We start from the raw sequence: 18,129 nt of genomic DNA, 5'->3' as shown, positions 1-18,129 counted from the left end.
TTAAGCAGTTCGTAACATGCTGAATAAATGTGGCAAAGTCTTATTAATCTCATTCATATTGAAATTAAGGACAAATTGGCTAAAACTATCTGACAAAGATTGCAAAATAACACCGATGGCCAATTCCTCACCTAGAGGGAATCCAAGTTTTTCAAGGCTTTTTATATAGCCTATCATTTGGAGAATATGAGTTCCCACAGGAGTTCCCTCTACCATTTTGCATCGAAATAGATCCTTAGAGGTTTTATACCTCTGTTGACATGCTTTCCGCTCATTTAATTCCTTGAGGTGCTGGATCATATCATAAGGAACCATATTCTTATGTTGCTTTTGAAGTTCAGGAGTCATAGTAGCAAGCATTAGACATCCTATGTCTACCATGTCATCAAGGTGCTTCTTAGAAGCGTCCTTTTTAGCTCTAGAGGCATTAGTCATTGGTTCGTTAGGAATAGGTTCTTCAATGACATACAATTTACGTTCTTGCTTGAGGACAATCCTGAAGTTACAGAACCAGTCAAGGAAGTTTAAGCCATTCAACTTGTCCTTCTTAAGGATGGATCACTGTGATAATGAGTTTGTGTTGTTTGCCATAATAAATCTGTAGGAGTGAAATATGTGCATGAGTAAACTTACCAAGTTTATTACAATCATTAAAAGTACTTTATTAAATGATGCGCCCACTATTTTATTCAAAATTAATAACCTTCATATATTAATTTCAAAAAATCCTTTCTCTCAAGTTTTTCTAGCGGGTAAGGATCTGTATTTTACCTCCTCTCAAGTCAGCTTTAGCTTTACTCTCAAGATTATGGTTATTTAGATAAGCAACACTTGCTAATTACATCAAATGTAACTCCTTACTATTTGGTGGACAACTTTTGTTCCAATCATATCATGATTATCCAAATCTCTTGCCTCTAGGTTTCTAATCTTATTAGAGTAACCTAGTTAAGTTATTAACCAATATTATAACCAACGAATATCACTTACTTATTCTTCGCATTTGATCAAGATAGATACAAGTACTTCGCTTTAGCATAGCCCACATTGTATCGATCGAGGCTTTAACGAGGGTAAATATTGGAAGGCTATCTTAACTTAATATTTTATTGAGGGTTTTAAATATAATTATCTCACCATTAATAGTCAATTTGGCTTATTAATATTTTAATTGATCTCATCAATTTTAATAACATACATGCTAATATATCATCCACTGCATCACATACATGAAAAATATAAAGTAGTAAATAAAATGCAATGGTTATAGCACATAAAACTAATATGGTTTAGCCAATAGGAGAACCGAAAGGAATCCTAAGGGTGTAAGATGCTTCTCAAGCTTCTTCTCTGCATTAGGTAGCTCTACCTTCAACTCCTTTAGTCCGTAGTAGCTCGAACAAATTTACAAATTATAGAAACTCGTTTTACATACGAGGGAGTAAGATGATAAAAGAAATACAATAGAAAGTATAGAAAGACATGACACACAAACTATATTTATAAATTTACAGCCTTTGTAAATAATAAAATAAATGTGTTATCAGGCTATAACTAAGCATTCCCAAACATCGTGCAAATCAACCATAACATACAACATGTAAAATAAAAATATGTTATGTTTTATTTTTTAGTCGATTGTTAAAATTAGAACAGTGATAAATCTGGGGATTTGTGTGTACTGACTTTGTCGCACAAGTAAAAATTCCGAGTAGGATTGTTTTTTTTATGACCTTTCTTACTGGAACAACCATTGTTCCCTTTCGGAAATACTAGTAAGTTAACTGTTAACTCCAGATCGGTTAACCGACCCAAACTACCATTAACCGAATTAACCGATCCTTTTAAACCCTTAACCGTTAACCGAACTGAATTTTTTTTAAAAAAGTTAAACGAACCGAACTTTTTCGGTTAATTCGGTTGGTTAACCGAATTAATCGAAATTTATATATATTTTTAGTTTTGGTTAAAACAAGTATAAAACATATAAAAAATTAACCGACTTAACTGGCCGATTAATTTATATTTCTAAAAAATTGACCAAACCGACTGAATATTTATATATTATAATATTATTTATTAAATTCGGTTAATTCAATTAACCAATCGATTTTGAACCGAATTAATCGTTAATCGAACTTCTAAAAAATTATTAACCGAACCCCGATCAAATTAATTGGTTAATCAACTGATTAATCGAATTCGGTCGGTTAACCAAATTAATTCGATTTTACCCGAAATTTGCACACCCCTAGTGGTTCTGTGCTCTACTTTTATGTTTAAGGTCTGGAGTTCAAGTCGCATTGCTAAAAGTTGTATTATTTTAAAAACAACCCTTATCCATGCATTACATAGTTAAGTTCAATTCAGTATAAACTTGTATCAAGAATGAGCCTGCTGGTTCACTAGCTAAACATCCGTTTACTCTCTGGTCTTGTGTTCGAGTCCCAGAAAGGACAATAAGGAATATTTTTGTCAAATGCTAGAAGTTTGCTTGGATGTTAAATTTTAATTAACGTTAGTTCCAAATTTTAATTTTTTTCTTAAGTTTTCTTCTTTTCTCCTTCGTTACTTTTCTTTCTTTTTATTCTTCATTCTTTTTCTTTTCTTTTTATTTTTTCTGATCATGGTCGTAAGAAATACATGATTAGTTGAAATTTTATTGTTAGCCATTGGTTGGAAGGCTATCGAGTAAGTCATTGTCAATTTGAACGTTTTCATAGTTTTTCTTTATTTTCATAACTTGCTTTGAATTGGGTATTTTGTGTATTGTGAGAATATTTGATAAACGATTGGTTGTTTCCTTGTTAGGTGAGAATATTGAAAGTAGGGAATAGCAACATGATAATTTTAGTGATCGTCGTTGAATTTTTGGTAAGTTTTGGTTCTATTGAAGGTCTCGTGTTGAAATTTTTGACATAAGCATTATGCCCATAATTGAGAAATTTTGTTGATTAAAGGGCTTAATTGTGTGACTGAATGATTGTTTTAGGTTTCGGAGATCCTTTATGTTGTTATTGCTTCAAAATCCCTTCAGGCGCTTGCCAAAAACCCTTAATTTTGTGAATTTCAGATGCCGAAAAATGTGGCTATCGACGCCACACGGCCAGGGAAATAGGCATGTGGTTGGCCGTGTAACTTACTGTTCATCAAATTTGAACACATGGGCAAGTGACGCGGTCGTGTGTCCAGGCCGTGTGTGGCCATGTTAGTACAGGGTTCACATAGGAAACAGACACGGGCATGTGTTTAGTTCGTGTAACTCACTACTTATGATTTAGGACCACACGACCTGGGACATGAGCATGTGCCTAGGCCGTGTGAATCACACGGGTAAGGATATGGGTGTGTATCCAGGCTGTGTGAGCCATATGGACAAGGACATGGATGTATGTTCAGGCTGTGTGAGCCACACGGACAAGGACATGGGCATGTGTCTAGGTCATATGGCATATAAATAGGATCCGGATCTTGTTTCTGAGGTTGTGAGTGTTGTCCAACACGAGTACTGACCTCCACAATGTATGCATGATCTGAATTTGATTGTATGAGGACTCTCTGATGCTCTAAGATTGATATATGGATGATATAAATGTATGTGTACTGTTATGGCTATTTCTGATACTAATATGTAATTTCTATTTGTGAAATGAATTAGAATGACTGAACACATGTTATGGATATTTGTAATCTACATTTGCATGGGTTGGGATTTTGTGAAGAAAGAAGTAATCTGCTCTAAATCAGTGGCTAAGCCACGATGCGTATAAATACTAATATGGTGTTTTGTTTCATTTCCATCAAGCAGCTAGGTTGCATCTCTATAAACATGTCAGATAGACACTCTATGGTGTGTAGGGTTGGTTGGACGTTGAACGCCCTTAACGGTGTGTTGGGATGCCCAAAGATGGTGTGTAGCAGATGGGGGTAGGAATAACTGCATATGAATCTGATCTGTTCTGTATATGAAATTGAAATTGCTTCTGCGTATGTAACTGAACTATTCTGTATCTGAGATGAAATTGATTCTGTTATCTAATTGAATCATGGGATTCGAGAACTATCTTACATAAGTGTTTTAATTGAACAAACATCTTTTACGTACTGAGTTCACAACTTATTTCGTTGTTGACTGGATTTTAGGTGGCTCTCAGACTTGAACGGGTCGGCGCTGCTGGAGTTCGGTCAAACCCTTTTAGCTTTCCTTTAAATTCTACTATTAGTAATTCCAGTATTCTATGCTATTGTGATATTGGGAGGATTATGTAGTTAGTTAATTTCTGTGATGGATATAATATGTTGAATGGTTTCATTTTGATTGCGTTATAAGTGTGGTTTCCTAATATTGATAATTTAACTCTTTGGACTTGGTCTGGTCGTGTAGGACAGGTTTAGGGTGTTACATGAAATCTAAAAAATACGAAGGAACCGCTGTTGGTTTTATCCCTTTTGCACATTGTCGATCCTAAGCCACAACAGAATCGTCCCGACCTCTAAGTAGTCTACCCTGTTGCGAACGAACGGACAAAAACTCTCTCTGAATGTTTCAGAGAGTTTTTTTTTGAAAAAAATGTGGCTGCTAGACCTAGGTTTCTTTTCCTTTTTGTGGTTAATATTGGTAACCTTAGGGTTTTTATGATTTCCTTTTATTTTAATATCTATATTAAAAGTGGAATCACCCCTTTTTGGTTCCAAAAAATATAAAGAAAATATCATAATGTAATATCCTTTCCAAAAAGATATTAATTTCCATATATTTTATGTTTGACTGAAATTATTATAACACTTTATTTTAATAATTTCGATAAACAATACATAATTAATATTTTAAATGAATCAAATTCATACATTTATTTTAACTATGTTTTCTATTCTTGCACAACAAATTTGTACATATACTGTGTTTATTATTTAACTATCAAATTAAATTAATTTAATAATTAATATAATTCTCGTGATAGTTAAATTTAATACCAACTATGTTTAGATTTTATTCATTTCAACCACAAGGTGTGACCCTGTAGGCTATTATAATATTGGTAGTAATACTAGAACACTTCTAATGTTATAAGCAATGAGTGGCATCCAGCAATGCATCATTGCTACCCAAGTTATAGGAACTCATGGTTCGACATAACCTTTATGTGATAAATTTTCATGTATTCTATCCTTTTGTCCTTTATAACTCGATTGGACACAAGTCATGAAATAGTCACACTTGCAAAGTCCAATCTCATGTTTCTTGATACCTGAAGTAGACTACAATAAACAAATAAGTGTAATATCTCATATGAACTTATTTGAGCATGGCCATGCATTTCTAGTTTCACTTCATCAAGTGGCCTAAGATATTGCTCCCATTATGTAAGAGGGACAAATTCTATCTTGATCAATCATATCCCACTACATAGATTGTGGCATATTGTAACACCCTAAAATTCTTATTTCGGCTTTTGTGTAAATGTGACACAAATTTTTATTTACTTCAGTGGTTAAGTGTTCTAGGAGTGTATGAGAGGTCCTAAGTTCAAGCCTTGCATTTGGAAAATTTTGGTATTTTTCTGACTTAAGCCTTATACTTGTTCAGCGGGCTTATAATTAATTGTCTGTATTTCCATACCAGAATGAGCCTGCTGGTTAGATTGGTAAAGGTGTGTTGTGTGGAGGTCTTGTGTTTGAATCTCCGCGCTAGTGTGGGTATTGTTTTTGCTCGATTATCAAATATAATTTGGGTTAAGTTAGAATTTTGAGAAGTAGGTTAGTGGGAGAGTGAATTTAAGGATTTTGGGGAAAATTTGATTAGTTTTGTTTTCATTTTTCTTTTTTCTCTCCTACCGAAAATCTCTATGTTTTTTTGGAGTCTTCTTCTAACTTTTTTCTTTTTTAGACTTTTCTTTCTGGCTGCCATCCTTTTGATTTTTGTTCACTTTTCTATCGTGCAAATCTTCGTGGATTGGTATTTTAGGTAAGTTTCATGAAAGTTTTGGAATTTTTGGAAACAATTTCAGTTTTGTTAATGTGCTAATTTCATGTTTAGGTATTTCTCAAGGGAGTCAAATCACGTTCTCCAGCTAGTAGAGTGTTCAGGCTTCCGTATTCACTTCGGTAAGTGACCGAACCTTCATTTGAAGTATTTTCTCGAGTTTGTCATTTAGGGGTGATGAATGGTTTGGCTTCGTTAGATGGAATTGATTGGGTTTTGGTGTTATTCTTAGGTATTGGCAAGCTCGGGAGTGGTTTCGCAGCGAATCGATAGTAGGTGTGTACCTGAAAACGCAGAAAATGGGATTCGACGAAAGCTGAAATTGCAAATTGTCGATGCTACATGGGCGTGTGGTCGCCCGTGTGGTAGGACGTGTATGAAAACACGACCGTATGGTCGATGAAGACACGGTCGTATGTAACACACGACCGTGTAATGGATGAAATGTGGCAGTGTGGGCCACACGAGCTAAACTGAATTAGGCCGTGTGGGCCACACCAGCGTGTGGGTCTACACGAGTAGTCCACACGGGCGTGTGGAAATTTAGGCCAGGCCGTGTGATCTATACGGGTCGAGGCCAAACTTTGAGCGTGTGGGCCAGACGGGCGTGTTGGCCCACACGGGAAAACCACATGGGCCTGTGGGTCCATTTTGCTAAAATGTTTCCTAGGGTTGCATGGTTCGCCCAAGTCAACTGTGAACCTACTGTAGGGTTGGTAAGCACTATTTAGACTCTAAATTGTGTGACATGGATATATTATGTATGTATTGAGCACGATAAATTTATGCATGTTTACTGATCTCTATGTGTGACTGATAACTAAATTTTAGCATGCATTTCCGTATGTCTGCATTGAGCATGTTTAGTTGCACCTGCATTGGGGTGGGATGATTGATTATTGGAGGAAGTGTACTGAAAGGCTTTCGTGACTATTACCTGGCAGCTCAGCTACAATATTATTGTTATGTGCCGAATTCGGTACGACTTGGTGTGTAGGGCTGGGTGGGTGTTTTAAACCCCACATGGTGTGTAGGGATGAACGAAGATGGTGTGTAGAGGCCGGTGGGTAGGACACTGATTTCTGTTATTGTATGTATACTGTATCTGAGACAGGCCAATGCCCTAATTATTATCTGAAACTGTATTTGAACAGGCTAAGGCCTAAACTGTATCTGAATCTGTAATGGGCTTAGGCCTAGACTGCATTTGACTGATAACTGTTGTCTGACTATATGCATGTCTTCTGTGGGGATTACACACTAAGTTTACATAAACTCACCCCTTTTTGTTTAATCTGTACAGGTAATCCCCAGGTTTAGACGGATCGGTATGATGGAGAACTCAACGGTAGCCACATGTCTATTGAACTGTTTTAATTTCATTTTTGATTTTTATTTCCTATTTGTTTTCTAGGGTATTTTTGATGTAATTTGGGACTTTTGGACTATTTGCCTTTATTTTGGATTTTAACTGTTTTCATGGGCTTTTAAACTGCAAAACTTAATGAAAACTCGGTTTAATTAAACAAAACATTTTTCCTAGATGCGAACGATTTTATTTAAATATCACAATTTTAAAAGCTTCCACTACATAATATGTTTTTAAACGAATTGAGAGATAAATACAAGCTAAAAAAATAGAAATGGTTTTGACTTGATAAATTCGATTTCAAATCCCTTTTCATGTGACATCGCTAGATTCGGCCATAACATCTAGGCCTGGTTTGGGGTGTTGTATTTAGTGGTATCAGAGCCAGGTTACACAACTCGACTGTAGATTTTGGGTTTTAAAACTTGGTTTTAAAGATCTGGTTTTCAAATAATTTGAAATGATTTGACTGAAAATGTGGTACACCGAGTCTTCGACGCTGATGCTGTAAGTATTCTGATAAACTGTTATGATATTATAGATAGTCTGTTATGAAAACACGCCAGTTAGTGTATACTAAAATTGTAGTGGAACTGAAATTGATAGAGATTGTACTTGCAAAAAATAAACTTTAAAATTATGAAACTACTTTACATAAAACATCTATTAATAAATACTGAAACTATAATTGATTTATAAAATTCGTAATACAGATAAATCCGAATAGACATGAACGCATGAGATATCCGTGGATGTGGTACTAGAGGCTGAGGTAGAGGCTGTAGGGGTGTGACAACCCTAATCTGACCCCAGTCGAAAAGTGGTTTCGAGACCACAAAATCGAGTCATAAAAATAATTAGATGTTATATTCGGTGCTTATTATATGCGAAAGTTCATGTGTGAAAATTTCATGCTTTGATATTGTCATTTGTGAGTGAAATTATTAAATAAGACTTATGTGGAAATTTTTGAAAATGTGATAGGTAATTTTTGTAGTGGTTAAATAATTAATGGTGTAAGATAAGTGGATTTGCATGTTAAATTTCCCACTTTAGTTTTAGTGGCCGGCCATAATGATGATGTTAAGCAAAATATGTATTATATATTAATATTATATAATAGTAATGGTTTAAATTATGAAATAAAAATATTAATTGAAATAAGAAAAGAAGAACAAAAGGTTTGGTTCATCTTCTTCCTTGTTTAGCCGAACCTTAAAGAAGAAAGGGGAGATAGCCATTCGGTCACTTTTGAGTTAGAATTAAGGTATGAAATTCATGTTAATTTTTGAAATTTGTAGCATATATTAAGTTAGTTACTAAGTCCCTAACTTAGCCATGTCAAAATTTTGATTTTAGTAGTGATACGAGTATTCGGCTATGGAAGATTTTTGAAGAGAAAAAGATTAAGGATGTCACCTGATTCTGGTTGCTGTTAAATTTTGCATATCTTGTATTGTGGGTAAAATGCACAAAATAAATATGATTGGAACTAACATGCATTGCTATTCGGTTTATGCTTGAGGAGTTTAAAATTTGGGAGCTTAAAACTGTTTAAATTGCTATTTATATTGCTGTCCAAAAGTTTCAATTTTAGTAATGTCCCATTTGTAATAGTTGAAACTAAGAAATAAGTATTTGATGAAAGGATGTAGGTGGTTGAATTGTCTGAAAATTTAATTGTTGTAGCTCGAAAAGTATTCAAATGCGTGCTGGAAATTTATATCTAAAGGCATACTAGAGTTTAATATGTCTGAATGTATACAAGAGATTAATTTAACCCTGCTTAAATAGACGAAATGTATACGTAATTTAACCTTGTCTATTCAATAATTATTGTTGTTGTTCTGTTTCAAAACAGGTCAAGAGCTTATATACTTAAAAAATTAAATTAGTACATTGCATGATCTTGAATGATTAATTAAATGCTTTTTGGTGGCTTTGATATATCATTATCGAATTATAATACAATATATATACGAGTACTGTATGTATAAAATATTGAAATTTTATATGTAATGTGATGTTTGTTTGTGTGTTTAGAATGAAATGCCGAATTTGAACTTGAATAATGATTTGAGCACGATGTATTGTATTGAGATTATGCTTTAGTGAAATTATAGATATATGTGATGAAATTGATTGGTGATATACATGTTTAAATAATATGAATGCAAAGAGTTGTGAAAGAGTAAATTGTAGTAAATCTGCTTGGGATAGCAGCTGTAACTTGAATTTGGAAAATCACCATAAATTGTGGGAGTGGAGTTATAAGCTGAATAAATTATGTAATTAAAAATTAATGAGTCTAGTTTTAAATGAAATCAACAAGAACATATTTTGACTTTTGTACAATTAGAAATTTGATTCGTAGTAAAGGGTGGTCAGATTAGTCAAACAGTGAAACAGGGGAAACTTTAAGAAAAATCTGGTATTGATTGGCCAAAATAAAAATTCTGAAAATTTTATGGATAAAAGATGTACGAGTCTGTTTTCAGGGAAATTTTACGGTAATTGATTTGGAGTTTCGTAGCTCTAGTAATAAATAATTTAGTGACTGTTGCTCAGGAAGACAGCTTATTGTGAATTTGTGATTATGTGATTATAATATAATATATATACTTAACAAATCTATTATAATATATATTTAACTTTAAATTTTATATTAATTTTAACCTTATGCCGCATCATTTTAAGACAATGGCATAATTGCTTCTTTAGTCCCTTTAAGTTTTCTTTAACCTATAATTCAACTTTCACCCTTTATACAAGTTAGTCCTTATACCTAATTACTCTTAATTCATGCAAATTCACTTAACCAAAACCTAATTAACTATTCACTTAACCAAAACCTAATTAACTACAAAACTACTTCGTAAATATTTATTAAATATTTACTAATTTGATTTACAAAAACAGAGTCTCGGATATGCATTTTCTAACACCCGGCACTATCGGGTTGTTACTTAACTATTTAATAAGAAATGGGTGAGGGGTGGCTTGAACCTAGAACCTCTAAGGAGTGTACTAACTACTTAACTATTTAACCTAAGTCATTACTTAATTAATTATTTCAATAAACCCCTTATATTTTGGGGCGTGATAGTGGCAAATTTAATTGAAAGATACTGTAAGTGGTAAAAGCACATAAATAAACTCAATTGGTTCCACACACAATAATTTGGGGGTTAAAGATGGTCAATTATGGAGTCAAATTAAGAATATGGGTCAAAATAGTAGAATGAAGACTTACGTTTCGCGATAGCAAAGTCATGTCTCAAAACATGCCTCCTTTTTCAGTTTTAGCTTTGAAGTTTCATTTCTCAAGACAATAGACCCATATCTTAAGACCTTGACCCCTACGTCTCAAGACTTCAGTCTCATTTTCAGGAATTTAGCATCTATGTTTTGTGTCTCGAGATAATTTTACCATGTCTTGAGACATGTAGCCATAAATGCATGAATCACATGATTTTGATCTTAAGGTCTCTAGACATATTCTTGATGTCTTGAGACATATGTTAATAAATACAAAAATTAAGGAATGTGAGTCATACAATTGTTTTTCTACAAGCACCTAAAAATATTTCACATGCAACCAAACTAATGCCAACACATTTGGCATTACTAAAACAAGTCTAAAACATGGAAAATCATTATATTAACATAATAGATCAAAAGTTCACTGGGCAAGTAAAATGTAAACCATAAACCATACATTTATCTTAGGAGATGGTATAACAAATCCAAATCAAAAGTATTCCTAAGTCCTAAAATGTACCAACATATCAAATATGCTAATTATATCAAATCCATATAAAAATATACTCAAGATAGGACAATTCACCAAATGACATAGGTACATGCCCAATACTAAGTTCAAAAGCAAGAAATTATAAAGTCCAGTGATTTTGTAATTGAAGCTTGAAGCCTTAGATACTGGGAACAACTAAATCAAATTTCGTATGCACTTCTAATACCTAGGCACAAAACAAACAATCTGCACGCTGAGCTTTTAAAGCTCAGTAGTGCTAGAAAAAAGCCAATCTTGTAATAAAAAACCATTAACCAATAAATCATGCTAACTCATCAAAAGATCATCAATTAAACATATTTTTATACTCAATGTGACAATAATTTAGTCTCTTTGTCGTATTTCAATAACATAATTCAAGCCACCTAAAACATTTAAATCATACTTAGCATTATCCCAAGTTGGCATGATAAGAGGATTATGCCACCAAAATTTGAACCAGGACAGTAAGTGTTGTTATTCAACTCAAGGTTAAAACTATTCCCTGGCAAACTAAAATCCTGCTAGTAACGCCCTGACTAATTTATTTTTGTTTCTGTAAATTTTTTCATAAATATGTATCTTCTTTGATGGCTAAGTGTTCTGGGTGTATGTATGAGGTCTTGGGTTCAAGTCCTACAGTTGGAAAATTTTGCTATTTTGCTCCTAGCTTATCCCTTGGAAATTTGGCTTATATTCTAACTTCAGTAAACTCATATTAAAATGAGTCTGCTGGTTTAAATGGTAAGATGTTAGCTACCATAAGGTCTTGTGTTCGAATCCCCATGTGACCATGGGTGTTAATTTTGTTTCGATTGTTTGATAGAGGTTCGGTGGAACTAAAACTCTGAGGTAGTTAGATGTGGTTAGTGGGTAGGATTTTAGGGGATAAGGTTGTTAGTGGATGGAGTGGGGATTTAGTAAATTTTAATTTTTCTTTCTCTTCCCAAATACTTTCTGACGTCAGTTTCTGCTTTCCTCCACTGTCTAACATTTTTCCCTTTTTTCCCTTCTCTGCACTTTTTTTTCATTTTCTCCAATTTTGTTCACCCCTTTGTTTTCTTCTCATTGCAATCCAAAATTTTTAAGTTTTACGTGCGATTGGGTAAGTGGGGATTTCACTTGTCTGTAGCTTTCGATTTCTGTAAGCTGTTTGGATTTATTCTTTCCGTTTGAATTTCTAAATGTTGTGAAGTAAAGGAAATTAATTCTCTGTGAGCGTATTGCACAGGAGTAGTCAGTGAACCTTTGAATTTCGCTTCAATAGCCTAAATCGCGATAGTAGTTGTTCTCATCGGCGGTAAGTTTGTTTGCGTGATTTGATTTTACGATGTTAAATTCTTAATTGGTTGTTAATTAGTTGTGGTAATGTCATTTCTAAGTTCCGGTGGTCTCGGGATTACTATGGCATTAACTCCTAATCAGGTGTGTAACGAAAATACGAGAAAATGTGGTTCGGTGAAAGCTAAAAAAGTGGCCTTGTGGTCGGTCATGTGTCACACACAGCCATGTGATGGGCGAGTGTGTGGCCGTGTGGGTCACACAGGCTAGGCCGATTTGGTCGCGTAGGCCACAAGGACAATGCCAATTTAGGTGTGTGGGCCCACACGAGCATGTGGCCTCAAATTTTTAAAATTTTTCCTATGGTCATAGAAGTTGTTTTGATTGATTGTGGGCCTTCCGTAAGGTTGGTAAAGGCAAACAAACCCTAATGCATGATACCTTCCTATTTTGATAGACTAATTTGAGTTTAAGAAATTGATATGAATGATTTGTCTATTTTGTAAAAACATGTATGATATATGTATGTGAGCATGCGAGACACGTTAATTCTATATATCTGTCATCTGTATCTATATATGGGGTGGGATTAGTTTATTAGAGGAAGTGATTTGTAAGGTGACATTTCGCTGATTTACTGGCAGCTTGGCTGCAAATTATTATGATAAGTGTCGTAGAGGCACTAAGTGGGGTGTAGGGTTAGGTGGGTGTTTTATACCCCACATGGTGTGTTAGGATGGTCGGAGATGGTGTGTAGAGGATGGGGCTAGAACTTTGCATATTTGTATGTATCAGATACTATGATTCTGATAATAACTTATGTTCGCTTCTGTTATGGTATACTGAAATTCTGAATTTGATGCATTTATGTCTTAGTTAAGTTACACAAGTAGTTTACAAAAACTCCAATCTATTTGTCTGTTTTGTTCAGGTAATCCTCAGACATAGGCGGGTTGGTGCAACGGAGTCTCTACGGTGACCACAAGTTCAAGAACTGCCTTAAATAATGGTTTTTATTTAAATTATGGATTATTTCTTAGAGTTTTATAATTATTGGACTCTCTAGACTGTTTGATTTTAATTTTGGTTTTTGATGTGTTTTTGACTTTTATATTGTGATATTTGAAAAAACCACGATTTTACGCAAATAAAAGTTTTTCTGAAAACACAAATTCAATTTTCATCTTTAACAATATCAAACTTTCGCTGCAAAATAAGTTTTTTGAAAGAGAAAATTAACAATATTTTCCTTAACGAAAATAATAATATGTTTGATAGAATGTGGATTCTTTTTAGTAACAAATAAACGTGAGAAATTTAACATAATAAGATTGATTTCAAAACTCTTCTGCGTAACACTCCTAGATTCGGCCATAACGTCTAGGCCGGGTTTGGGGTGTTACACTGCTAGTATGGTCCCTTTGAAGTAGCCAGTGTATACCCTCATGAAGAAATTGAAGTCAAGGACATGCAAACGGATGGTCACATTTAAAGTCAATGGACAACACTTAAAGCACTACTAGGGTGCTTATGTGCATCGAGACAAACAGTTCATAGACCTCCAAGACATTTAACCTCAGCATTTCGATAATTCTTTTATTTTATTTTATTCTATTTTCACTATTTTTAAGTTTCTCCTAGTTGTTTCATTTTTTTTCACTGTAATAATTGTTGTTTAGTTGGTATTGCAGGTGTTACTTAGGAAGAAACTAAAGGTTGAACGTCATAGAAACCGGTACCATGGCAACGGTTGTGTAGCTCTTGAGAAATGAAATAGTTAGGAGAAATGAGTTGGCCCAATTTTTGAAGGAGTTTAAGATGTTGGGTCCCATTTACAAGAGTTAAACCCAATACCAATTTCCCCAAAACACTTGGCCTCAAAATTTTTAATTTCCCTCTTATTCCCATAGCACATTGTGCCACTAAACCACGTCAGGCCTATCCAATCACCCATGTCAAGCCATAATTACTATTTACATTATCATCGTTACTTCTACCTTTACCCTAATCCCATCCTTTTTCCTCACAGTTACGCTAACTCTTTTATCCCTCAAAACTACTTGTGCCTTTTCAACAAATAATATTTTTCCTTTTTCTCTTCTAAATCGACGTTGTCCCTAACCCATAACAATGGCTAGATGATTTACCTCTCAAACTGTTGTTGTGCCACCACAAATGTTTCTCAATGTTGCAGCAGAGGAGAAGTATAAGAACAATATATCCAAGAGACCATTTTTCCTCGAAAAGGCTTTCTTTTTAAAGATGAACCTTTCATGGGGTATGACGTCTCCATTTCATCTGTGATAGAAAAACATGGTTGGCAATTCTTTTGCTTGCATCCTGAGGATGTTTTGACTAAGCTTGTTTGTGAGTTTTACGCTCACTTCACTTCGCCCAATAACACTTTCATATTTGTTCGAGGAGTATCGGTGTTGTTTGATGATGACAACATCAATGCTTAACATGGGCTCTCCGATGTGTAAGACAAGCATTCTCAATTCGCTGCAACTGTCACCACTGATGGGTTGAATCATGCCCTGCAAGACCTTTGTGTTGAGGGAACTCAGTGGACAGTATATAGGCAAAACTGTTACACAATTTAATGGGTGTCCTTAAAGCCTAGTTGCAGAGTTTGGTATCATTTCTTAAAGACGCGGTTAACCCCTTCTATCCATAACTCTATAGTCTCTAAAGAATGGATGTTGTTGCTCCACTCTATAATGATGGGCAGAAGGATTAATGTAGGAAAAATAATCTTCAATGAAGTCCATTGTTGTGCGCTGAAAAATACAGGGAGTATCAACTTTCCATCCCTAATCATTGCATTTTGCCAACGAGTAAAGGTCCAAGTCCAGCCCAGCGAGGATGTAACCTCAAATAAGGGGGAAATCACAAGGGTTATTGTAGCCAAAATATCTAGAGTGGCCTTGCCATAGTAACAACCACCTAGCTCAGTTTTTACATCCTCTACACCAACGTTTTCCATTGCAACCACTTCTACTTCTAGCAGTCTATATGAGTAGTAGGTGCTTAGCTCATTTGCGAGGTTACAAAAACAATTACAACTCTTCGAGACTCAGCAACTTCAAATTACTGCAAACTTGGCAAAGGTACAAGAAAGAATGGCCATTTTATGGACCTATGTGGAGAAGAGAGATGTTGCTTTAAAGAGGCCCCTTCAGAAGAACTTTACCAAGCTCATGCCTACATTTCCTAAATTTCCTAAGGAATTGCAATCATCTGTCGAAGAAGGGATGGCCATAGTAGAGCCAGTTGAGACAGAGCTTGGAACCACCAACCCTGCTGCTGAAGAGAAAGAAACCAAATCACCCGATGAAGACACAAAAAATACTAAATCAATCCACATAGAGATCGATAATGAGCGGACTAAAAAATCAACCCCTACATCGACACCACCAGAGGATAGTACTGCAGCTATCCCAGCTACATCTACCGAAGCAATGAATGAACAAGACCTCCAACTCAATTGTATCGTTGATGAGATCACCAAACAAGAACGACACGAAAGTCCACCCGTCAAATTTAAAGCAACGATAAACAAGCTCCGAGCCAGGGGAGTTCCTTTCCCTTTATTGCATCATAACATCTATATGTTTTCCATGACATTCTAGGTGTAAATATATTCTTGCATTCATGATTCATGTCTGTGTATGCATTGAGGGCAATGCATCCCTTAGGTTTAGGGGTGTGTTAAGCATTTAGGATGCATCAGATATTTAGTTCAGCATGTTCATTTTGCCATGACACATATAATTGCCAAGGATTGTTTAGACTGTTATGAGTGTAATTTTTGTCTCTGATGTTCGATGAGGAGATTAATTCTTTAATAAGCGCAGCAAAAAACACCGCTATGATAACGCCGCTAAATTTTTCAGTTTTTATGTGAGAAAGCACCGCTAAAGATCATGTCGTTTAACAACGTTTGTTGTAAAAACTTCGCTAAAAATCATGTTCTTTAGTGGCGTTTATAGTAAAAGTGCCGCTAAAGACCATGTTCTATAGTGACTAACTTTAGCAGATTTTACCAACCCATTTTATTTCATATAGAACCCAAATTTTCTACATATTTTCCTATAATATCAAATCCAACCAAAAATTTCAAATCTAAATGACACTATCACGAAAGAAATATGTATGTGATATAAATTAATAAATGAAATAAAAAATATATTATATTCTAAAGTTATATTGTTAAGATATTCTCACAATAAGAAAACAAAAGTCTAAGATGGCGGATTCTACGATTAATTCTGCTGAAACATCTTCATCATATTTTGAATCTGTTGCTGGAGTTTGTCATATTTTCTTGTTGCCTCTACTTCCCTCACTACTGCCCCCGCTTTAAGTTGTAGCTGGAGTTCATCATATTTGACACAGTTAATAAATTCAAAATACCTCGTCATCAGCTACACAAGCAAAACTTTTCGACCCAACTGTGTGCTTGAATTTCTATTTTTGCCTACTTGTAGTTCCTACTCACTCGCGATCCTACATTAGAAAATTATTATTATGTATATTGTAAATACTATAAACAGAAATAATTATAAGAGTTTGGAAAAACATAATACCTCTCCTTTCTTTGAATTCCAAAATCTAACTGCATATTCACATTGATACCTCAGCATTCCCGATGGGACATTTCGCTGAGACCTCTAAAGCAAATCTCTCCTGCAAATCTCCATTTCTTTCATAATGCTTTCTTCACATAATTATCAGAGACCTCTAAAGCAAATCTCTCCTGCAAATAACACAGGTTTAGAAAGTAAATATAAATGAAACTTAAACCAAAGTATTATAAATTTCATTATGTTATTACCTTAATATTATCGAGAGCTTGATTTTTTTTTACTATTAGGCATATGATGCCATGACTCATAGTTAATTGGCAATAGATTGGCATTTCATGCTATAATGCCTAAGTACCCTACTAAAAGTTGAGCTTTTCATCCAATAGGCTGATCATGACTATTTCTAGATATTTTGACACGCTCCACAAAATTTAAATCGTATAAATCCTTTAATAGCGTATGTCCTCGAGTTTTGAGTCTCCCACCACTTTCAGCTAAAAAATAGTATGTGATAATATAAGAATTTGAAACACAAATCAATAATAAAAGTCAACAAGCATGTAAATTAAAGTTAACATTACTCTGAATTTCTACAAGTTTGTCAACTGTATTCAAAACATTTGAAGATCCAATAGCAGTCTGTTGATTACTATTCGTTTCTTCCAAATTTGGAGGATTTTGAATAATACTTAGATCTCACAATCTTTTTCTAGGCATATTATCTGCAATACACATGAAATAGTTGAAACATTAGTAACTAATTACAACAATAATAGTACATATAAAATAATTGAAATATTTAACAAGATCAAGATTTAAATTATAATATTCCATATAATTAAAAAATCATAAAATCTTGCTACATCATGATTTGTAAATATATCCATCCACATCCTAGCGAACCCATTGAAATTGTGTACTAGTACTGGGGATAGTTTCATTTAAGTTTTATTTTGGAAAAGACAAAGTTTTTGATCTTTCATCGATGTCATCTCTACTTCCATTGCCCATGTCAAACAAGTCTCTAGGGGTGTTATAGAGTACAACGTACTAACCTTCATCATTTGGATTTTTCGAGTAAAAAACTTGTTTGACTTGAGAAGAAAATACATAC

The 18,129-nt window shown here is 34.3% G+C and overlaps 1 protein-coding gene across 1 annotated transcript; it reads right to left on the bottom strand.

The window, feature by feature from the left end:
* Positions 1-435, bottom strand: LOC107917336 (uncharacterized). The gene has a single exon (XM_016846692.1). It carries the CDS (start codon positions 433-435, stop codon positions 1-3), a length of 435 nt encoding a protein of 144 aa, XP_016702181.1.
* Between the last annotated feature and the right edge of the window lie 17,694 nt (positions 436-18,129).

This window comes from Gossypium hirsutum, chromosome A01, assembly GCF_007990345.1.
Source record: "Gossypium hirsutum isolate 1008001.06 chromosome A01, Gossypium_hirsutum_v2.1, whole genome shotgun sequence".
In the NCBI taxonomy this organism is placed as follows: Eukaryota; Viridiplantae; Streptophyta; class Magnoliopsida; order Malvales; family Malvaceae; genus Gossypium; species Gossypium hirsutum.
Note: the sequence above shows the minus strand (reverse complement) of the source record. Positions and strands in the feature narration are given on the sequence as shown.